The following is a 25,346-nucleotide window of genomic DNA, read 5'->3' as shown; positions in this document are numbered from 1 at the left end:
GCCAGTCTTCCCCATTACGGAGCGAGCTCAGAGCTCATAGACCGATCTTCGGGTAGGACTGAGACCACATCAACACACTCCACACACCGGGAAAGCAAGGCCACAACCCCTCGAGTTACATCCCGTACCTATTTACTGCTACGTGAACAGGGGCCACACATTAAGAGACTTGCCCATTTTCCTCGCCGCTTACCGGGACTCGAACCCGGCCCTCTCGATTGTGAGTCGAGCGTGCTAACCACTACACTACGTGCGCGCGCGCGTGTGTGTGTGTGTGTGTGTGTCGCATACTAACATTCCTCCACAATGATCTCAATGGAAACAAAGGACAGCCACAAGTGTTTCTGATTCATTCACTTCCTACACGCACTCCATCATCTATCCTTTCACACTTTGATTTCCTTAAAGAGTGAATGAATAAGTGAACACCCGTCTTGTCGCCTCAATCAATGAACACACCATAGGTTTACCAGTGTACCTTTCCCAAGACGCCAAGGTTACAGTAGCGCATCTTTAAAATTCTTATCCTCGCTTCCCCATCTGTTGACATTTCATTTACAGCCCTTTCCCTCGCCCGTGCCAAGAGTGACCTCGTGGAGATCCATGCTTCGGAAAACGACGGCTCAGTAAATAAAATTATTGGATATTTGACTTCACTTAAGGTTTCAGAATGGAAAAGTGAAATCGCATCTCATAAAATTCATATAAAATAACTCAGAAATGAAGGGCTGTAAAATTATAATACTTTCTGAAATGATATAATAGTCTTTACATTTAATAAACTGAGGGTCATCAAAACTTTACCTCCTAATGAAGTGTAGTTTCACGCGAGAGAAAAATGTCAAGTGAAAAACAAAATCAAGAAAATACTTACACACAATGTAACACTAACGTTTGACTCCAATACTGGGTGAAATAAACGTCCCTACTGACCGCAAAATAATTGATTCTTAACCCAGACCCGACACATTTTTACGCCACCAGAAGTGAAAAAAAAAAACTCACAGGACAAACACAAAGAAAATAAAAACAATCGAGAAACACCACCCAACATCAAGAACTTGTAAACTAAAACTTTTCAAATAACAATCATAAAAAACCGTGAATATATTAAAAACGTGCACTTTAAAACTTTCGACATATATTGTGCCGTAAAATATATAAATAGAGAAATATGACACTGGTAAACTTGTGCCGTGTCGTGTCGAGAGTTGTGCTTTCTCAATATGACCCATTACTCATACTCCACATCCCTGAACTGCTTTCTGAGCAATAATTCCCCCCGCTTATTTAACCCTCTGACTGTCACTTGTTGAACCTTTCCCTCATTACCAGCCACTCTGAAACATGTTAAACTTGGTAAAAATTAAAAAGAAAAACTGGTTAAAAAAATAAAAAGGAAAAATGCCATTGTATATTTTGGTAGTAATTTTCTTATACGAAAGTGAATCGGTTAAACTTCATCACATTATTTACATATTTTCTTTCTTATTTACGTAATGATTTATCGTATTTCACTTTCCTTCACTTTTCTCTAATATTTTCCTTCGCTTATTCTTACTTCATCACAGACATTTTATTAACACAGCATCCATTTTCTTTATTATAGCATTATTCTCATTTTCTATCTATCATATTTCACTTTCCTTAACTTTTCTCTGCATTATTTTCCTTCGCTTATTCTCACTTTCATCACATACATTTTATCATTACAGTATCCATTTTCTTTATTATAGCATAATTCCCATTTTCTATCTATCTTCTATGTCCTACTTATCTCTGCCTCCACCTACATACACTAACCCACATTACAAAAAAAGAACCAATAACTTACCTCGAAGACCGAAGGACCGAGACGGAGACATCTATGAAAACATTCACGTCCTTCCATTAGTCACCGTGTAAAAATGACAAAATGGTATAAAATAAATAAATAAATAAATAAACTAAAAAAATAAACAAATATGAAGAACGAAATTAATTATGTCAGCGATTCACGAGGTATTCAATCATAGGAACATATTTTTAATTACCTCTCCTCTACTTCTGATGGACATAATACTCTAAACATGACCACTAAAATTATTCATTACATTAAAGGATAAAATTTAATGATAGTTGAAATATAAATCCATTGTTGTACAGGTGTGTTGTAAAGGTGAGTGGTGGTGGTGGTGGTGGTGGTGGTGGTGGTAGTGGGTGACTCAAATAGTGTGTAACAAATTCACAAACATTTTATCTCATCAAGCCTCCACTGACCATTTAATTAATGACAGCCACGTGCTCCTCTTGTCACAGAGAGGAAAAAAGGCAAAACAAGTTAAAATAAATGTATAACTGCAAATGACAACCTAATATAAACAAGAAAGAAAAAAATAGAAGCCAGAAAATAAAACCATAAAACAAGAGGCAAAACGAATATTACATAAAAGTAATAAATACGCAAAAACAAAAATAAAACACACACACACACACACACACACACACACACACACACACACACACACAACCGGGGAATGTAAACGGACGATTAAACTTCCACTGGAAACTGAGCCTGTGATTTGATTAATTTCCAGCTCGGGGCTTCCACAGGACACACACACACACACACACACACACACACACACACACACAGAGAGAGAGAGAGAGAGAGAGAGAGAGAGAGAGAGAGAGAGAGAGAGAGAGAGAGAGAGAGAGAGAGAGAGAGAGAGAGAGAGAGAGAGAGAGAGAGAGAGAGAGAGAGAGAGAGAGAGAGAGAGAGAGAGAGAGAGAGAGAGAGAGAGAGAGAGAGAGAGAGAGAGAGAGAGAGAGAGAGAGAGAGAGAGAGAGAGAGAGAGAGAGAGAGAGAGAGAGAGAGATAGTTTCACTAGTTGAGAAGCTCACTGAGGAAGCCTCTCAACAAAACTGTGTGATTAAGTCCTCCAGGACGACCGAGACTTGATCATACAACACAGAGACGTGTTTGCTGCGGCTCTCAGAGTAGCAGACAGGCTGATAGCGTCAAAACAGCGCCAGACGCAAGTAGCCACACGCTCTCAGGCAGTCAGCGCCCACGCAGAGTCAATTGACGAACACTGGGAGGTGGTTTGTCAGGACTCTGAGAGGTGGAGGACGTGGTGGAGCTCGGATAAACCGCAACAGCTCCGCCACGCAGCTGTTTTCTCAACTTCCACCTTCCCTTCGCCTGCCCGGGAAACAACGACCGCTCCGCCTACCTCCACTGCTTCCACCGCCACACAGAGCGACTGTGACACCTCCCCAGCGTCCACTGTCACTCCTTCTGCCACACAGAGTGACTGCTCGGTACTCACTACCACGTCTACCGCCACACAGAGCAGCAGGGACTCTTCCTCCATAAATACAGCGAACGGAGTAGATCGCGGTGCCTCTGTTCGCCCACGAACCTCTCCTCAGACCACTTCAGGAGATTGGAGAAAAAAGAAATCTAAGAGGGAAGTGCAGCAGGACGCGAGGAAGGTGTCCAGCGAAGGACTGAGGACTCACCAGGCCACCAAGCAGACACAAAAGCGAGCCAAGGCAAAAGTGTGTGAGTACTGCTCACGGAAAGGACACACTTCTGCTACTTGCCACGCCAGAACTGACGATTTACGTCAGGAGCGTCTCCTACAGCGGCTCCTTTCGGTGGAAAGACACACAGCCACACCCTTCCCACCTGCAGCGCCTCAGCCCGCCCACCACCTCACTTCATTTCAGTCCTTACCACAACCTCGCCCACTCCTTCCTCAGCCTGGTATCTGGAATCAGAGCCAGGGGCGGCAGTGGACCACTCCTCTTCACCAGTACCAGCAGTCGGCCGCGGACCCTAACCATCACCTCGGACTAGCAGGCCTCGCTCACCATGGTACAGCCAGCTTGCCCCCGCCGCCAACTAAAGGTCGTCTCTAGCAACGTCCGTGGTCTCCGGACTAACCTTGCAGACTTATACCACAACTGTGTGCAACGACACAATGCAGACGTTGTTGTGGTGACAGAGACATGGCTGAACAGTGAGGTGGAGCCCACGTATGGCAGGATGCAGGGCTTCACCCACTGGGTGAGGAGGGACCGACAGGAGCGAACAGGAGGTGGAGTGGCTGTCTGCTTCAAGGAAGGAATGCAGGCCCAGCTACTCGACATAGACACGCCTCCACTGATGGAGATGATGTACTTCCGAGTAACGCTGGCAGACCGCTCAGCCCTCCTGCTGTGTGCCCTGTATCGCCCCCCGCGACAAGGGCCTGACTCACTCCTGTACCTGACTGAGACTTTAGACAACCTGATGATGGCACACAGCTGCAGCCACGTGCTGATTGTGGGGGATCTCAATCACCACCTGGAAAGAGACGCCTACGAGAATCTCCTGAGGTGCAGGGTCTGACAGATCATGTCACCTTCCCCACACATGAACGAGGAGGGACATTAGACCCTGTCATCTCAGACTACCAGGAGGACAAGCTTCAGTGTCATCAGCTGGGGCTCGTGGGCAGCTCTGATCATCACGCTGTACTGACACAGCTGGAAGTGGGCGTGGCTCAGGACGAGGCCACCACCCGCACCATCTGGCTGTGGAACAAAGCAGACTGGGCTTCCCTGCGCCGCGACCTGACCCACACCCCATGGGCCACTCTGCTACAGGGAGGAGCAGAGAGTGAAGCACTTGCACTCACCTCTCACCTTCTCGCCCTCCAGAGACGCCACGTCCCACACAGGGAATACACCACCAGACCGACGGATCAGCCATGGTTTGGCTACCGTTGCCGTGTTGCTGCTGAGGCAAAGTATGCTGCCTGGCTCCGCTACAAGAGGAACCCGACTCGGCGCAACAAGGACCTGCATAGGGCTGCATGCAGGAGGATGGTGGTAACCAGCAAGTGGGCCTTAAAAAAGTGGGAGGAAAGCCTGCGCCGGAAACTGTGTGGCACTGGCGTAGGAAACAAAACTTGGTGGTCCCTTGTTAAGGACAAACAGGAACTGGCCACCAAGAATCCATCCCTCCCTCAGCAAGCAGGACGGTACTGTCGCCACCAGCAGTAAGGAGAGGGCACAGTTGCTGGCTTCCTTGTTTGCTGGAAAAATGAAGGTGGGGAATCCACAGCAGCCACCGCCTCAGCTGGTCCAGCAATGTGAGAAGACTGTCACCATGGTGGAGGTGACGCATCAGCAGGTGAAGCGATTATTGCGGGGCTGGACACACAGAAAGCCACCGGCCCTGATGACATCAGCCCGCACCTGCTGAAGCGATGCTCCCAGGAACTGGCTGCCCCTCTCACCCAAGTCTTCACAACTTGTGTACGGGAAAACGTCTGGCCTTCAGTGTGGAAGGAGGCTCGAGTAGTTCCTGTACACAAAAAGCTCCAGGACGGACCCAAAAAACTACAGACCCATATCCCTGTTGTCAGTGGTGGGTAAAGTGTTTGAGAGGGTCGTGGCAGAGGTGGTGTGTAGCCATCTCAAGGACAATGCCCTCCTCTCAGACCAACAGTTTGGGTTCAGACCTGGAAGGTCAACCTCCGACCTAATGATGCTTCTCACCAGGCAGTGGCAGGACGCCCTCGACGACGGCAAGGACACTATAGTGGTTGCTTTGGACATAGCTGGAGCTTTTGATAAAGTATGGCACAACGGATTACTAGAAAAGCTTCGTGCTAAAGGCATCCAGGGTGGCTTGCTACGACTCCTGGGAAATTACCTGCAGGACAGAAGCCTCAAGGTGGTTGTCAACGGGCAAACATCTGAGTCCCTGCCTGTGGAGGCATCAGTGCCACAGGGTTCAATTCTTGGCCCACTCCTGTGGAATATCTACGTGGATGATCTTCTCCAGCTACTGCCAGGAGTCAAGGCCTATGCTGATGACTGCACCCTCTCCTATACCTATCCACGCCAGGACAGTGGGCGGGCTGCTGAGGCCATCAATCAGCAGCTACGAGTGATAGAGGAGTGGGGTGCTCGCTGGCAAGTGACATTCGCGCCGGAGAAGACACAGGCAATGGTTGTCTCTCGGTCCCCAGCCGCCATGGCAGCAATGGCAGGAAAGTTGTCTTTGGCGCTGCTGCTCTCCCACTCCAAGATGACGTCAAGATACTTGGAGTGGAGGTGGATCGAGGGCTGAGGTTTGACAGCCATGTCAAAACCATTGCCAAGAAAGCCTCTCACAGGATCTCCGCTCTCAGAAGGATCGCCAGTTTCCTCGACAGGAAGGGAGACTGCTGCTGTACAAGGCACAGGTGCGGCCCCACCTTGAGTACGCAGCTCTCTCCTGGATGTCCTGTGCCGCCACACACAGAAGGAGACTGGACAGCATCCAACGCCGCGCCATACGGCTAGTAGATGCTGCAATACCACCTCACCCAGAGCCTGAGCGTCCTCTTGATTCACTGGAACACCGCAGAGATGTGGCGGCGATCGTAGTGTTCCATAAGGCACAGGTGCAAAGAGTGCCACATCTGGCAGGGCTGCGTCATCCTCTGAGAGTCACCGCACGGAGCACGAGAACGGTGCTCAATGGTGGTGACGCCGTAGAGGTGCCGCGATCCCACGGGTGTCAGCATCAACGCACCTTCGCAGGACGCGTCTCCAGGATGTGGAACTTGTTCACGGCCGCGGTGCCTCACGTCCAGGAGATGAACACACACAGTGTCAAACTGATGGCACATAAGTGGAGACAGACACTGCCAACTCCTCTGACACTCTTTGTGACGTGACACTCAGTGTAGTGCAGTGCGTGAATAGTGCTAGTGAAGTGAAAAGAACAGTGCTCCATTTACATGCTGACCATCTTGTATATTATCTATTTTTAAGTCTTGTAAATATTGTAGAGAAATAGATTGTAGTACCCTTAGAATAGGTAGCACACGACAGTGCGCCTTTGGGTACATGTTCTTCTGTATAAATTATGTTTAAAAAAAAAAAAAAAGAGAGAGAGAGAGAGAGAGAGAGAGAGAGAGAGAGAGAGAGAGAGAGAGAGAGAGAGAGAGAGAGAGAGAGAGAGAGAGAGAGAGAGAGAGAGAGAGAGAGAGAGAGAGAGAGAGAGAGAGAGAGAGAGCCACACAACAATTTACCGGTAATTGACAATCGTTTCTTACTGCCAAATCGACAGATACAAACTTAATTACAAGTTCATCACGCAACACACCTGCACCGAATGAGCGGCGGGTTATCGTGTTACCTTCGCCAGTGAATTAAATGGCTCTGGATCACTTAGGTGTGCAGGAACCTAATTTTTCCCTTCACACTTGTTTGTTTACTTGCCCTGCCATGGTTGAAATGAGCATTGATTAGGGACACTGTCTATTTCCAGTTGTTGAGAGAGAGAGAGAGAGAGAGAGAGAGAGAGAGAGAGAGAGAGAGAGAGAGAGAGAGAGAGAGCCGGTCATGTCCGATCCAAAACTTGAACGGTTTCAGATATCGACAGCTTTTCCTCCCTCCTCTCTCTCTCTCTCTCTCTCTCTCTCTCTCTCTCTCTCAGACTGTTATAGAGGCCACTTACAATTAATTAAGGTATTATTACGTGGGAATCATACTTCCTTTGATGGTGCACTAGACACACTCGTAAGCCTTCAAGTTATTACTATACAATTACGAATCTTTGATCTTTGACTCACCATGACCCTTCACTCCAGAACCTCGGAGAAAATTTGATAGTGCTTTGAGTAAAGACGGCTCCCTACTGGATGAAGCAGCCTTCTTACCCGTATCTTCACTAGAATACGCATTTAAAACTTTGACTTCTCTTACTTCACATTTGTTTCGCACACTGTCTGTTTACAGCAAGTAACACAAACCACCTGTCCCTCTAGTTGATCATATTGGTCACCGCGTCTGCCTTGTCATATGCTTTACCTTCACTGGTACACGTGCGAGGAATTTTGGGAATACGGACAGGTTTTTCTAAATACTTCAGTTTTCAATAACCACAAACCTCTTTTAGGAAAGTAATTACATTGCACTAGTGTAGTATGTAGTAGAATGTAGAATCCACAAATACATTTTTAGTTATTCAAAACTGAAGTATTTTGAGAAACCTGTCACGTATCCCGAAAATTCCTCCTACATACGCACATACAATGCCACTAGGGATACACATACCTCAGGCTGAGAACCCTGCAGCTGAAGGGATGCTGATTACTAGGGCTGGGCGGGAGGCGATTGAAATCCTTACAATCCAGAAATGCCTGACGAAACCGATTAGTGTTTGGATTCTAAAATCCACTGACGAATCCTCTCAAGTCATGAGTCTCAGAATGATTTACACTAGAAAAAAATGATATGGAGGACATCGTTCGTAAATGCGTCTGTAAATTAATAGTTTATGATGATATAATTTTGATACTTTGGACACAAGAACACAATTAAGGGTTTACTCTGAAACTCCCTGTTTGCTTCTGTATTTCCGTCTGTGAACTGAAATAATCTAAGAGGAGGGTTTCAAGACATTTGTCCCATTCTTTCGGCTAACTATCTCAGAGCTGTTCGGGAACTGACATCTAAGTGGGCCTACACATGACAGTCCCTGTATGAAATGTGCCTTACAATTGTCTATTATTTCAAAGGTTCCTAGTGATTAAGATAATAGACTAGATGGTGGAATGAAGTTGCATTTATATATCTATTTATTTTTTTTTTTTTTTTGTGTGTAAGGGCAACAAGAACAATTGAACAAAAATACCCACTGACAAAACAGGCCACTGAATTTAACTTATATTGCTGCATAATCATAAAAAATAAAGAATACAAACATTTGAAAAAGCATCCACTACCTCATGAATAACACCAAAATAGCAACAATTACCACACCTGTTGGGCAATACAATGCTAAAACACAACCTAACAAACGGTACAGAGGCAGACAGGAAAAACAGGTTGACCAAGCAGCACGTGAGGTCAGCAAGCAAGGATGTCACGCCAGCTGTCCCACCACCTCATACCCTCCGACCCAGAGTATTATACACTCTGCTCCGACCCTCAAGCGACAATAAAAACGGAAACAACCATAAAGGCGAGTTCACACGTGCTATTTTCTTTTTTTTTTTTTTCTACATACGTACAGATTCCGACTTATCCCTTCTAGTTGGAAAGCGTCAGACGTAGCGACTGGAAGTTATCGACTAGTTAACGCCTTGGCGGCTTAAGATTATGCACAATTGCGATCAAATTAAATCCTGGCAAGTCTTCAATCCTCATCAACAACACCCTGCATTGAGGGATACTGTTCTTCTAGAGAGAGTGGTGCCTATTTCGTCGAACGACGATTTGCTTTACCGTATAATTAATTTCTGGGGTCCCAGATGTGTTCTTATTCCCTCACCAAGTCTTAACATCTGTACACCTGACCACATTTTCAAAGCTTACTCCGTGATGTCACGACGTAAATAAAGTCACAAATCGACAAGCAAGTCCAACATGTTGGTCTTGATTTGCGACTGCTTTTGCAGTAGCAAGGCGTCGATTGAGAGTCGGAAACTCGTACATTCGTTAAAAAAAAAGTCACAAATTGGCACGTGTGAACTCGTCTTAAAAGTACGTGAAAATAACGGGTAATAAGAGAAAGAGTGACTAGGGAGCGTGGCTGATCACATTATTATTATTATTGTTATTATTATTATTATTATTATTATTATTATTATTATTATTATTATTATTATTATTATCACTATTTTTGCAACCGTAGTTCTCATCACTACTCAACATTACAATCATTACTTTCCCTACACTCAATAGCGGTGGCGTCGACTGGCGCGCCTCAGGAGGAGCAGCTGTCCCTAGACTCATAAACAACAGCCATTTTGCCTCGTTGCTACAAACACCTCGCTACTCGGCACGTTGTCTGTGGAGGGCAGGTAAGACACCAAAATTAACCTCTGGTCAAGGATGGAAATAACAGATATTTTACAAGACCAAAGGATTACACGATAGCTAAATTTGTCACGACACAATCACTGAACTGGATTCCATAGTATTCAAATTTCTCTTGTCATTACGTTCTTTTTTCGTTTTCAACAGTAGCCTCACTTGATTAGTTAGTTGTCAGCAAACCCAATGTCTTATCAATGACAGTTGTGGCTTCTCATCAATTATAACGAAATGATGATGTGCTTGAATAGATTAAAATAACTTCTCCAGACACGATCGACGCCACTGCACAAGGAAATATTACTCACCTCTTAATGTGTGCTGGTTCATTCTTATTAAGCTACAGTACATCCCCCAGGCTACCCCGATGATGTAATAATCTTTTGTAGATCTGTGGCGCGTTGTTACCGAATAGATAGATAATATAGATGGATAGATAGATGTAAAAAGATAGATATTTAAGAAAATTCAGATATTTAAGTTTTGTGAGTGAACTTGCATGAGTTGAAACCCACACCTAAGTGAAGGAGTGGCGCTGTCAAATAATATATTTTTGTTCCTTTATTCAACCTCTGCCATTTCCTTTTGACCTTTACAATAGATTGGTGTGAATGGATGCTTATAATTGCTTCCATATTCCCATAATTATGAATGATAAAGAAATTATCACAAGCAGAAAGGAAAGCCAAACCTTAAATGAATCTACCAGTTTAAGTGATTCAGGACAATGGCATGTCCTTTATCAGAACTTGGAATGATGTATACATATATATATATATATATATATATATATATATATATATATATATATATATATATATATATATATATATATATATATATATACACACACACACACACAGAGAGAGAGAGAGAGAGAGAGAGAGAGAGAGAGAGAGAGAGAGAGAGAGAGAGAGAGATCTATAAAATGTTTGGATAAACTGCTAAAAGGAAAGTAAAAATAAAATATATGGAAAAATTGAGGCAATCAAAGTGGATTTTTTCTTTTGCCATTTAGATTTAGAGATAATTTTCTTTTCTAAGGCAAGAGCCTTGTGAATGCTTACATCCATACTTACACTCTCTCTCTCTCTCTCTCTCTCAAAAATTTTGTTGTACTGATTATTGTAAAAGTTGAAGGTAGCAAAAACATACATGTACACACCGTGAAAACACCACTATTATGTAAAACATGTACCTACTTACATTACAGATTACAATTTATTCATCGATGCTTGTGATATTAGGTATTATGTATTCCATTCAAGTGTTTCCCATTACAGAACAACCATCAAACAATAAAGCAGTCAAAGAAATATCAAGCCATTGTTCAGTTTGGACATGGAGGACTTGGAGGAAACTATGCTTCAGCTTCACCAGTCATTAGAAAGGAAGTCATTGTCCATCTTCAAAGTTCCAGGTAGTAACACTAAACCAGTCAGAAAAGTATGCCGAGACAAAATAAGTATTGATAAAATGGAAGATTCTGAGAGCTCTGACCTAGAAGTGCCTGTGAATAATGGGTCTGATAGCAAAATACCAGAAGAGATTACCCACATTCACAATAACTTAACACCAGATACAAGACAGGATGGAGAGCCTAAGAGCAAAAGCAAAGACCATCCTAGGAATCTGCCTGCCATCACAACACTGAAACCTGAGATCTGTAAAGAAGTAGTTAAGTTTGTGTCATCATGCAGTGCAACAACAAAGACAGAGACCACTGTGCACCCGAGGAACATGAACCAAGTTAAATCAACCCATTCTAGAATGAATGAAAATCTGCAGCAGTCTTACTCAAGTCAGAAAAATCAGTTAGGTGAGAGAAAAACACCCCAAAAGAGATGTAAAGTACCTCTCATTCAGAACTCAAACGCTTTCCAGCATCTGAACTGTATGAATTTCTCAATGAATAAAAGGAACCAGGTGAACGTAGGTAGACCTTCAGTGAGAGGCAGACCTGATCAGTTTGTGCCTCTCAATCAGCCATTTACCATTCAGCCTACAGAAACTTGCACATCTGTCAATAAAACAAAGATCACAGTTTCTCTTCCACCAATGTCATTCAAAACTGAGAACCAGTTGCTCAAAGTGTTTTTTGAGATATCAAAGCTGCATGGCTGTGATGTCAGTGTAGACAGAAAAGACTCAGCAATGAGGGATGAAGACAGAATCAGAGAATTGGCTTCTCATCACCTTGGCAGTTCCAAGAAACTCACAAAAGCATCTGGTATCCAGAAGAGGAAATCTCAACAATTAACAAATAAACAACAGAATTCAGCAACTTTCCAAGAACTGCGTATCCTTCAGTCAAAGCTTCACTCTCTTGGAACACAGATTCAACCCATAGAAGTAAAACAGGAACAAACACAATGTCAAGACAGCAGCAGTGATTCTGATTCTTTCCCACTTCTATATCCAGAGGTTATAATGCAAAGCTCTCCTTGAGATCAAGTGCAATAGAGGCAGGAAAGTTTTTTTTTTTTTCATTAAAATTTAATTTGAAAATGGTTAAATTGTCTAATTTGTACAATACCTCTTTTATTATGCACATAGTTAAAAGGATACAAGGTCTCTTTCTTATTATTATGTATCATCTCTCTCTTTATAGGAAGATACAGATATGAGTACAAAATTACTATAAACTTATGTACAATATTGATTTATAGCCAGTAAGATGACTGAGGTTTTCAAATCTTAACAAACAGGGAGTAGGTTACTGTAGTAAGGCAAGGTCAGAAAAGGTCTGCATTATATACAAAAGTTATGAGTGAAACAATTAAAATTTAAGTTCAAGAGTCAAGCTATGCTTTAAAGGAATTTTGCCAATTTTGTTTCAGTTTTAAAATTTTTTAAGAGTTTAGATTTCCTTTAACCAAGTTTTATGAGCAGAGTTTTCTTGCTTATTGTTTTTGTCACAGGATGGTAATCCATTTGTAGACTATATATCTATTCATCTCTACTGTCGACATAAAAATACTTGCCAAAAAATTGTTTTAAATATAAAGATGTAATTAGGACACATAGCTCGGTAAGTAAAAGACTGCCTACCATCAGAAAGCACCCAGCTGGTCATACTTCATTTCATGTTAAAGTTAATCATCTAGTAATTTTTAAATGTATCCAGAATTACACAGGTTCTAATGAGTATTTTTTCTGTACAAGATTATGAAAATATGTACAAAAACATTTACAAAATAAAAAAGTTATACTGCATTCTGGTTTTGATCAGACAAATTTATAGAAAACAGGTATCTAATTACAAAAATTATACCTATTACATAGAGTAAAAGGTCTATATTCCTGCTGAGCATAAAGAAAATAGACCTTTCCATTAAGTTTTAAGTGATTGACTAATTGACTGAGTGGCTGAGTGACTGACAGAGTGATTTTCCTCATGATGGTGGTAATGAGAGGGAAGGATGGTTTTGCTACTGGTAGTGATAATCATGATGAATGTTTTTCTTAGTCAACATTTATCTAGTTAATAGTAAGCACATGCAGGCTTACATTATTACAAGTTATCTTACTGTTTGTTGTTAGTAAAGGTGAGGTCCTGAAGACAAATGGAGGTAGAAAGTGGTGTTCATTAGTTATTTACTTAGTTTAAAAGGTTAAAACAATCTACAAGCATATATTCAAAGGGTCTTTATTTTCAGAGAGGAATAATATTAACAAAACCCACTACATCACTACGAGTCACTTGGGAATTAATATGATATAATAATATAAATGCCAGTAACCATTCACCACGGGCTGTGAAGACGATAGGGCGAGCAGCCGACACACACGTTTGTCAAATGAAAACATAGCGTGGCAGGCAGCCAACTCACGCATGGAAAACACCTAAAAACTGAACCCAGTATTATTATTTTTTTTTCGCCTTCAGTCCCACACACACATTAACAAGAAAAATCTGACGAGAATCTTGAGAGGACAGCATTCTACGTTGTGATACGAGAGAGTAGTCGAACAGAAAAATGGTGTCTGGTTATTTTAGTTACTTCTTTACAGCTGAGGCGTCAACAGAGAGACACCCAGCGAGCGAGTGTAGCAGAGAACCCACGAGCAGATAAGACGAAGAGGAAGCGGGATTATACTTACACTCAAGGCTTATTAAGATTATTATGAATAGTAGTTGTTATTGTTTTTGCTTTAGTTATTAATCTGAACATGCAAGTATGATACCCCCTCTGTATAGTTAACCAACAGATGCAGCAGAGTGTTTCTTAGTACGAGAGAGAGAGAGAGAGAGAGAGAGAGAGAGAGAGAGAGAGAGAGAGAGAGAGAGAGAGAGAGAGAGAGAGAGAGAGAGAGAGAGAGAGAGAGAGAGAGAGAGAGAGAGAGAGAGAGAGAGAGAGAGAGAGACGAAATTTCACACAAGCAAACATGCCATCCGAACCACTTCCAATTCCTAACTTGAGGATATACTGAGAAAAAATAGCATTGTTTACCCTTGCACTTCTGCCACACTTATAGAAAACACAATCTGGGAAAAAGAATAAAAAAAAAAAAAAAAAAAAAAGAAAATGGGACTCGGGCTGTGTCTGGTCTGGGTGTGGCTTACGTTATTGGTCTGACCAGAGCCCTCAGAGCCACCAGCCTTGTGTAGTGGCCACTCCCTCCCACACTCCCCTTCGCCTTGGCCTTGACGTGTGTCTGCAGTGATTCAACTAAAGCGGTGCAGACCCTACGCTGTGGGGTCTAGTATGGTACTGAAAGGCACACAAGTTGTCAAAAATATGAGTTTGTCTGTGTGTGTGTGTGTGTGTGGTAGTGAGTGTTTTTAAGTGTGATAGTGTGTGTGTGTGTGTGTGTGTGTGTGTGTGTGTGTGTGTGTGCGTGTGCATGTGCATGTGTGTGTGTGTGGAGGGCGGAGGCCGGGGACAAGACCACCGTCCTCCTCAACTCAAGACATTACCCACCAACTAGCCAGGGCATAGTGTAAGGCGAGGACAGAGCGGGGCGAGACTCCAGAAAGAGGGACGAGAGGTGCTACTACAGCTTGCCAGAGGAAGAGATAGCGGTTTGTGGGGTGAGCTGGTTACGTAGACAAGCAAGACAGTGTGGAGGCAGGTCTGAGAATATATTCACCAAATAAAAATAAAAATCTGACCGATACAGACGGATTATATACTATTTATACCGAGCGAGAGGCAGAGGAGAGAAGCTGAGAGGTGCTGGGAAGGCAGATTAAACAAGTAATGGTCTATGTTATACCGCACTCACGATGATAAATGACATTATGTACAGCAAGATGAGTGGAATGACTCAAGAAGCTTTGAACTGAGACATCACAAAAAATTCCTGATAGAGTGTCTCGTGATATATGTATATAATTTTTTTGTTTATACTTTACACACACATCTCTATTGACCAACACACCACATACGCTGCAGTATAGTAGGGATAGCTTAGTTAGGTGTTATGAGGAAAATCCTAGAGCTTATTATGACCCGTGTGAAAAGAGAATTCAACTCCCCTTTCCAGTCCCTCACAACTCAAGGGAGAGTGAATCCTGCTTTGGACACGACATCTTTGGAGTTGGAAACAGCATGCCAACACGAAACAAGATCTTTAGTATGTAGCTTTACGATCTTTTACTTTTTTTAATTGAGTGTGGGGGAAGGGAGACGCGTTTGGGACATCCGTTTAAGCGATTGGGCTGAGGCACAATCACTTGCACGTTTTCATTAACAGTAGGAAGGAGGAGCTGTGTGGGCGAGGGGTTAGGGAGACCATTACAAAATTCAACTAAAGGGTGATGGTGGCACAAGACCAGAGCAGCAGAACTGAGACACGGCTGACATCCCAAGTGTGTTCCCGCAGTGAGGAGAAGACTGAGGAGATGCCTCTCAACAATGGACTGAAGCAACAGTAGTAGTGGTAATAGTAGTAGTAGTTATGGTGGTGGTGGTGGTGGTGGTGGTGGTGAAGTAGAAACATCTGTTCTGTTGTGTAATAGTTCCAGCCATAGTAGTAATAGTATTATATGTTGAGGTATTAGAAGCAATAATGGAGTTGTAACAATAGTAGTAGTGGTAGAAGTAGTAGTAGTTAAAGTAGCAGGAGTACAACCAGTAGTAGTAGTAGTAGTAGTAGTAGTAGTAGTAGTAGTAGTAGTAGTAGTAGTAGTAGTAGTAGTAGTAGTAGTAGGAGCAGCAATAGTAGTAGTAGTTATAGTATTAGTAATCAGTCACAGATGTAGTTGAAGTCATCCTAGTCCTTTGAATGTTTCTGTTCTTCTCCCCTCAGAGGGACATGAGACAACTATGTATGTACACACAAATGGAATATATATAGCATCCTTGATCCCTTTTATATAGCTTTTTATTGTTGTTTCCTGATTCTACTTCAAATCATTAATTGTCGCACTTCCTTATTTCCCTCATGAAGTGACATAAAATATTTCTACTTCTAGCATCAATGTGATCATCTTCCTCTCATAACTTTCACCTTTCATCTCACGAGACCAAACTATTTATTTCTTGCCTTAGTTATCTCTTCATCCTCTTTTTCTGTTAATGCTGCCTCAAAAGAAGTCTAGTAATTATGAACCAAACAAACACATCTAGTTTGTCAGGATTCCTCTCAAATTATTTATATTCCTTGTTTTTTTCCTATAACAAATCTTCCTTGAAATTTCACAGGAACTCAAGAAAGAAAAGTTAAATTTTTATTGCATTAACCCCCTCTTTACTTACATTTTTAACTTTTGATATGAATCTGCCTATTAGTGTGATTCTTAGAGAATTACTATATGTAATATTCAACTGACTTCTCCCTACCCATTGCCTACAGAAATTCAGCAAACTGCTTCTTGTCTTCTTGATTTTCTTCTTCTCCATCTGTCATGAATCGTTTCTTTCCACATCATTGAAGAACAACACAGTTTCCTCTAATATTTCAAGTGAAAGTGTTGAAGTGACAATCAGCCTTGTGTATATCAATCAATTAAACCCATGGTTGTTCTTTCATGCTGCTGGTAAGTCACTTGAATGCTCTCTGATACCTTTATATTTTACATTGCCTGATGCATCTCACTCATACCAGATTTTTACAACTATTAAGGAAAAGCAAACAAAGACGTGCCTAATGCAGTGAGGAAACTGTGCAAGATGTGCAGAGAAACGAGCTGCAATCTGAGGTGACGCAACATTAAACTGATGAGTACTGGGCATAACACAATATCCCAATTTTCCTAGTGACATTAATTACACTCCAATTTACATTTTACCCTCCCATCCAAACATTTTTCCCACTACTTTAAAATATATCTATAATTTCTAAGATCTTCCAAAAAAGTAGCTGAGTCAATTGATAAACCCACAACTTTGCACTATGTTAATCAGATTCCTATCAACTAAGGATATGAGCCACTTGTGATTAACCCCACTATGTAACTCTTATTAATCATAGATAACAACTGTGTGATAGAAAATTACTCTACCCAACCCCCTTACATACACATAAAACAATTAGTACATAATATCAACACTGAATGCCCAACAAAAAGCGAGATATGTCTGACACTTATTTTTTTTTTCTCCCACTTCCAATGGCTTCTTGCATACTGGAATTACCGGTTATTTTTTCCTTCAGTACTTGCACTCAACTAAAATTCCAACTCTGTGGTTAACTACGCTGGGTTGGGACGCGCTGCCACTGGGTAAGCCGCCCGTGGTCCCCTCTTACTCGCCCCACTCAAGAGGCATGATCATGCCAATTACTTAGTGTACATATTAACAGGTACAATATGTGCCTGTTGGCTAGGAGAACATGCTGATGATAGTCCAGGTGAAACAACACACGCACACACACACACGCGGTACAAATGCACACATTGGTTAGGACACCAACTAGCAACAAACAAATGCCCAGCTGGAGGTTGCAGGGATGCTGAGGCGAGTGACCCAGGTAAGGGTAGGTCAGGTGACCCTCACATTCTGCCTCTCCCTCACCACCCTAGGGACAAATAAATGCACCACTAACGGACTAATGGAACAATCAACGTCACAAATCATAGCAACTAACTCTCCCAAGTCCAATGTAGCTGGCTAGAATCAAAGTTACGAAAATGCGTAACAATCACCCAATTGTCCATAATTACAGACGAGGACTAACCTAATGGTAAAATGATATGTACAATGGAACGCTTGTTGAATCTGAATCTGAGGTCAAGGCGAAATATGAATGTGCACCTTTTGGTAATATGTGCCAAAATCACATAGAAAAATAATAGTTTGTGCTCATAACTGAAAACCACATGATAAATTCAAATGTCCATTATTTTCTCACTCAGAGAGAAGTAAGGAGTAATGCAGCACAAAACAGCAGGCTTACTCTATGACCACTTAACAGCAAATGGGAACTGATCTTCAGGTTCAGTCACTTCCATTCACACCACCACATAAAATGGGACAGTGACACGACACGCGCCAAGTTGAAACCGTAAGCTACCGAGCCACTTCTCCCTTCAGCGCAACATTATTAGCGGGACTGGCGTGTGTGTTGTACATCTTACCAGCACTGTATGATACAGAATGAACACCACCATCTTCAAATAATTCAAAATACTATTTTACAAAATTTAAAACAAGGTTTCTGGAAGAGCAGAGGACTTGTATTCCACTGAAATGAGAACACAGAGTATGGATTAATATTTTGTAGCTCTGCACTTATTGACTATGACCTTCATGGCGGTCCACACGTGAGGTCCAGGGCATCATGCACAATACTGTATCACAGACATTCCCTTTTCAAGTCTTGCATGGCCGCAATAGATCAATTTCAATGCTGATAATTTTTCCTTCTTTTATATACTTTCTTAGCAACTTCTGCATAACTGAGCCTTTCCCAGCCTCAGTGCTTGACATGATCCTCTACTGTACAGCTTTCGTTTGTTAGTAATTCAAATCCACTATAGAACACATCAAGCTACTCCCCCAAATTTTGTTAGTGTGAGTTACTACTCCCATAAACTCAAATATTTGTGCTTACATTTTTTTCAGTTCATTGGCAACCATGCATGGCCTCACATAGGTCTGGTATCTTTGGACGTTTATGATCTCTCTCTGTGTTGGTCACTGGGAGGGCCATGGCATCTCTACATGAAAAAATGGAGCCTCCAACTTGTCTGAGAGTAGTAGGTACACCATCCTGTAGAGAATTCATTTGAAGCGCAGATCTCTTTATCATCACTGCTGGTAGTAGAGGAGCCATATGATGTCTCCAGCCTTCACTGGGTGGCAGGTGAGTGGTCTTCACACCCTGGCAGAGTGTGCTACCCCTGGCTCTACTGTGTGATGGGTGGTTCTCCTCGTACTTCTGACTTGAGCTTCACAAACTCCTTGGACACTTCGTCATTGGTGCGCTGACTCAGGATTCTCAACACTGTCCAACCAGTCTCGTCCATGTGACACCGTTTGCCCAGGAAGAGCCATGTTGCACAGGAACCCTGGACAGTGATATATGGGTTGATTTAAAAGAAATGGAAGGTATTGATGAAATAAATGCTATATGCTACTCTATTTGTTGGAGGTGAAAACCTACAATATCCTCATAACAAAATAAAGTGAAAGTAGTAATTCAGTAATGAATGAAGACAAATGCAATAATTATGGGCTCTGGAAAGGATAGTTGACATCTTTGGCTTTATCAGTATAAAGGAGGCATTAACCAAAGGCCACAACACGTCTGAAATAACTAATATAAGAATGATACAACAGAACTTACATGACAGTCTTTTATCACACAGTGCTTATGAGTAAGAGGAAAAGAAACCATACTATTAGACAAAAATAAATCACCTGGTCCACAATGTCCCTTAGCTGAAGCACTGCCACGCCCACCAGACGGTCATCTCGAGCAAAGCAGTAGTCCTTGACACAGATGTGCAGCTCAAAGCTCTCTGGACCCTCCTCACTCCCAATGAGGCTGGAAAGTTTGAGATTTTAGTGTAATAAGGTAGATTTTTCTCTAAAATAAAGTAAATACTGTATATCTAACTTCAGCCACAAATCTAGAAAAGCTCTTCATATGCATATTTAGAAAACCATTATTCTTTCAGCATATACAGTACTGTTCCTCTAGCCAAGCTCAATGGATTCAAGACATTTCTATACTTACAATTGAACGCTCTCATTATATTTGGGTGACCAACTGTTGGACTTTGACTTGGTGGCAAACTTTCTCTTCTTGTCTGCCAAGTGAGGACCAATAAGATTGACCTCCACAAATGGCCTGAACATTCCCCCGGCTGTGGTTGGCCACCGAAGGTCATTGGCAGCCACCACTACGAAGAAAAGAGAAGCAGTTAGCATTTCATACTTTGTCTTGGATACCCAACTTTATAGGAAGATTCATCTGACATACAGAGACCAGGTATACTTGGAAATACCATTTCACATTTCTTGAAAACACCTCCTTTTTATTTTTTTTTTTTTTTTATTCAAAATGACATTAGAGAATGGTCACCTGAAATGTAAATTAATGGTAATTGACCTTGTTATTATGTGTAATTCAAAACAAAAAATACCACTAATAGAATTCAAAGCACCTATTGTATTGATGTTGTTACATGGACAACATACTGTACCACTCTTTTGCAGTCATCATTAAGGACACACAATAAAGCCAAGGCAGCAGGATTGGTGTGACAAACCTTTAACGTTGATACGCTGCTCGCCGGTGCCTGGGTGGGTGTAGAGGTCCACCTGGATGCTGATCTCTCCGACAGTACCCTCTTCCGTGGAGCCTGGGGACGAGAGGTGTGTTAGGGGGGTGCAGTGGAGGACATGGGGTAGGTGGGGATGGGAAGGAACATCAGCAGCAAAATGTGACTCTGCTCTAACTGCTGGATCTTTTGTCTCTTCTTTGCATGAATATTTCTCTTTGGTAGGTAAGATGTGAAAGTATGATTCAGTGTTGAAAAGTAATCACAATGTTTAAATCTTACTGTGTTATATAAATATACAAGGAGGTAATAACAAAATGTGAATATATCAGTGCAAAATATATTGCAGTGTTCTTGTGCTAATCACATTAAATTTGTGGGTATGTCACAGACAGTATGCAAAGATCATGGCCTTATGGCCTCAGGCAAAGATAATATAGAGATGTTCAAGTCCTTATGTAAAGTATTGGTCATACTATCTTCTATTAAAACTACCAAAAATAAAGCATGCTAGGAAAAAGTAGGTATTCATTGAACCACATCATAACAACCACTACCAATCACACTATAGGTTTCCAGTCCATTCAATTACAACCATCTTGCCTGGGGACTGAGAACATGCACCACCATGCCATAAGATATTGGCAGAATTCACATTCTCTACACTAGGGTTGGGGGAAAGGGAAGGAAACACATGGGGGTAAAACAAGAACAAACACAGGGGATAGTATCTGTCTCTCCTGGGCACACACTGGGCTGTACTGAAGACCCAGGTGACCAGGCAGACCAGAGGGACAACTAGAAATGCTTGTGGTTTTATTGCTAAACACAAACAGTATATGAGTTGAGAGGAAGCCAATACTGCAGTAAGCACTGACTTCCACTCAACAAACTCACTGATATTTTCTTCACTAAACATTTTCAACTACTTTTGAAAAAATCTACTTCTGTTCTTTATTTACTTGCTGCATTTCTGATCGTAGATGAAGAAGAGAGAGAAATAGTATGAAGCAGGAAATGGAGAACTGCTGTATACCAAGATGCTCTATGAATCATGTCATGTTGAAATCTACGAACGTCGCTAAGTGGATATGATGCCATTCTCGCTAAACTGAGTTCGTAAACTCTCATCAAACTGTCCATGTTGGGACACTGCTTATCCTTACTCCAGGCTCCTACCAGGCCTGTGATAAGGAGTCCCAGAGTATGCACAAATTAGTGTCCCTACATAGGATTCTCCTAGTTATTTTAATGAAGGTCTCACTAAAGACATGGCCCCAGTAGTAAATAAACTAGTGTCTTGGGGCTTTTGTCCACTCATGACACTTCTAACTTGTTATACATAGCACCAAAATGGTTCATAAATACTTCATCCAAGTGAAACAGAAATACACGAGGAGGTCGTGGATTTCTTTCTTGACAACTTTACGAACTCATGATAACTAAAATATCAGTAAATTTCGTTTTTGCTAAGGAGACGCTACTCGCTAGAAGACGAGGCTTGGCTGTGCACACTGCCGACCCTTCATTTACCTCGCTTATCACTCATACTCAGTTTCTTTCGGATTTTCTTTGCCTTAACTGGGTCATCGGTATCGTCCTCCGCCTCCGGCTCCTCGTCACCCTCCTCCTCCTCTGTTGACACTTGTTCCTTTCTCTTTTTCTTGGCCTTACCGGGAAACTTACTGTCGTTTGCAGGAACTTATGAGGAAGAAGGGAGGAGTGATGTAGTGGGGCCAGACCAAGGGTTGGGATATTAGTCTGGCTGCAGAGTGGCTTTAGTCTGCTCACCTGCCAGGCTCTCAGGGGCGGCAGTTCAGCAACAGTGAACTCTCTTATTTTTTTAGGAGGATTAACTTGTGCTCAAGTTATTTTTGAGTAATGAATCAGCTCTCACTGTGTTACTTAAAATAAAGTCAAAGTTGCTATCCATACAAGAACCCAATGGTTTATGATTTCCTTAAGAAATAAGAGAAACCACTACTACTTAAATATTAAAAGCACAGACTAATTCAAAGGTAAAGCTAGTTATTAATAAAGTAGCAGCAATATGAGTTAACGTTACCTAGCATAACTGAAGATGATTTTATCTAAGCATAACTGTGCTGAAACCTGAGCAGACTGCTGATGGTAGGTTTTGAAAGCTTGAACTAAAGCCACCATTTTCTTGACGTTATAGCATAAAGCGAACTTCAGCCTTTCCCTTAGTTAAGGTACATTTCACAACAGATATGATAAAACATTAACTATGAATATATATATTAATGTAAGAGAAGGTAGTCTGCCACTGACCCACTTACTACACTACTAATGATGCCAATACAATCCTGCATATCATAAATACACATCACACATCTACAAGTGTATATCAGTACACTGTATGTCTCACTGATTTTGTATAGTACATCTATACATAATTTTAATGAAAATTATATATAATATATATATATATATATATATATATATATATATATATATATATATATATATATATATATATATATATATATATATATATATATATATATATAATATATGTATATATATCATCAGCTATTTAAAGAATGCAGAATCTACGAAAACACCAAAGGTTTATGAACAGAGTTAAAACAAAAAACAAATAACAGCAAAATTTACTTTCACAAAACTTTGGAGTAATTTAATATGTAGAATAAAAACAAAAAGTTATATGTATAAACACAGCCACAATATTCTTTTATATTCTTTGTATATCTGCTTCTATATTCAATGCAATGTATTTGCACAAGTGAATTAATACATGCCTGTGGTGCATGTCAGCGTTCAAATGACATGAAATGTTCACTAGGTGTGCAGTATGTGTGTGTGTGTGTGTGTGTGTGTGTGTGTGTGTGTGTGTGTGTGTGTGTGTGTGTGTGTGTGTGTGTGTGTGTGTGTGTGTGTGTGTGTGTGTGTGTGTGTGTGTGTGTGTGTGTATTCATGGTTGCCTGCTGGTCATCCAGCCAGCCTTCCCCATTACAAAGCGAGCTCAGAGCTCATAGACTGATCTTCGGGTAGGACTGAGACCACAACACACTCCACACACCGGGAAAGCGAGGCCACAACCCCGAGTTACATCCTGTACCTACTTGCTGCTAGATGAACCGGGCCTACACATTAAGACACTCACCCATTTGCCTCACCACACCCGGGACTCGAACCTGGGTCTTCTAATTTGTGAGCTGAGTGGGTTAATCATTACACTACGTGTGGTGTGTGTGTGTGTGTGTGTGTTTCACTGTTTGATCTGCTGCAGTCTCTGACGAGACAGCCAGACGTTACCCTACGGAACGAGCTCAGAGCTCATTATTTCCGATCTTCGGATAGGCCTGAGACCAGGCACACACCACACACCGGGACAACAAGGTCACAACTCCTCGATTTACATCCCGTACCTACTCACTGCTAGGTGAACAGGGGCTACACGTGAAAGGAGACACACCCAAATATCTCCACCGTGTGTGTGTGTGTGTGTGTGTGTGTGTGTGTGTGTGTGTGTGTGTGTGTGTGTGTGTGTGTGTGTGTGTGTGTGTGTGTGTGTGTGTGTGTGTGTAATGTGGTGGTGTGCTATACAACTCCCATGGCAATTTCCCTCCATTGATATACATGCATTATTTAAATACGTACTTAATTTGAGAAGCTGTAATTGGCAGGTGGATTTTATTATTAATTCATTTATCTATTCACTTATTCATTTATCAATTTTTATTAAATATACTGATTATTCTGGCTTTATTTTCAAACAAGCTAACACTGAAGTAAAAAAAGAATATATATATATATATATATATATATATATATATATATATATATATATATATATATATATATATATATATATATATATATATATATATATATATATATATATATATATATATATATATATATATATATATATATATATATATATATATATATATATATATATATATATGCCATACTACAAAAAACTCAAGCTTTTAAAGTTTTCGGAAAAAAAAAAAAAAAAAAAAAAAAAACTTTGAGAACATACTACAAATTGCCACAAGGGATGGTCAATGGAAATATGTAATACATGGAAAATAATTCAAAGTTCAGCATATGTATAAAATCCAAGTCAACTTTTTAGAGAACTTAATTCTTTGTTAAGAATGATTTTATAAGATAGAACTACATGAACTGACTTACTTTGACACTTCTACCCTTGTCAAAGGCCATGGAATTATTTTCAAGTTGCCATCAATTTACTGACTTCCTGTGCAATGTTTAAGTGCAGGCAACAATGGGATCAGCAGCAAAATACCTCCAGCTCACACAGTCAGTCTGAGGCTCTAACACCCTTCCCCTAACACCAGCTTCCTTCACACCTCAACACATCTTTGCATCTAGTGTGAGGCACAACAAACAACACCAAAAATATAGCCATGGCATTCTTTCCTTCATCCTTTAACAGGGAAAAAGAATCCAGCCATTTTGTGTGAAAGTACTGGGGTCAGGATGAGGGCTGGAGGAGCCTTTGAAGTGTGTGGATCCTAGCATGTTGCGCATCAAGCTGGGAGCCATTAAGCCAGGAAGAAACACAGCAGTGGTGGAAAGCAATAAGGTGCTTGAGTATTAGAGAGAATGGGACATGCTCTTGTTTCATATCGATTGTCAGATGCGAAGGAAATAAAAAAGGTATCGTATGTATATAGTGATCGGTCTTTCTGTTTTGCTGCACTTGTAACTGGTTGAAGTAGAGTATGGGTGGATGGGAGGGGGAGAGGATAAGGAGAGAAGAACACTCATCACATCCGCTGATATTTGGGTCACCATTTTGTCA

The 25,346-nt window shown here is 41.4% G+C and overlaps 2 protein-coding genes across 2 annotated transcripts in view; one reads left to right on the top strand and one right to left on the bottom strand.

Moving 5' to 3' along the window:
* The first annotated feature begins 8,854 nt into the window (after nt 1-8,854).
* Nucleotides 8,855-13,098, top strand: LOC123509983. Its single transcript, XM_045264622.1, has 2 exons — nt 8,855-9,836; nt 11,133-13,098. The coding sequence occupies exon 2, from the start codon at nt 11,191-11,193 to the stop codon at nt 12,295-12,297; it is 1,107 nt and encodes a 368-aa protein (XP_045120557.1). The 5' UTR covers nt 8,855-9,836; nt 11,133-11,190; the 3' UTR covers nt 12,298-13,098.
* A 384-nt stretch (nt 13,099-13,482) lies between these two features.
* LOC123509981 (protein unc-13 homolog A-like) overlaps nt 13,483-25,346 on the bottom strand; it is a 417,157-nt gene continuing 405,293 nt past the window's right edge. Inside the window, 5 exon segments of the mRNA XM_045264620.1 lie at nt 13,483-19,306; nt 19,659-19,785; nt 19,978-20,143; nt 20,513-20,605; nt 22,058-22,225. Of these exon segments, the coding sequence (XP_045120555.1) occupies nt 19,145-19,306; nt 19,659-19,785; nt 19,978-20,143; nt 20,513-20,605; nt 22,058-22,225 (716 nt within the window). The 3' untranslated portion in view covers nt 13,483-19,144.

The sequence above is a fragment of the Portunus trituberculatus genome, chromosome 28, assembly GCF_017591435.1.
Source record: "Portunus trituberculatus isolate SZX2019 chromosome 28, ASM1759143v1, whole genome shotgun sequence".
NCBI classification, from domain to species: domain Eukaryota; kingdom Metazoa; phylum Arthropoda; class Malacostraca; order Decapoda; family Portunidae; genus Portunus; species Portunus trituberculatus.
The sequence above is the reverse complement of the archived record's forward strand: the minus strand, read 5'-3'. Positions and strand labels throughout refer to the sequence as shown.

Coding starts and splice junctions, on each gene's coding strand:
- LOC123509983 (XM_045264622.1), top strand. CDS start 11,191: ATGGAGGACTTGGAGGAAACTATGCTTCAGCTTCACCAGTCATTAGAA.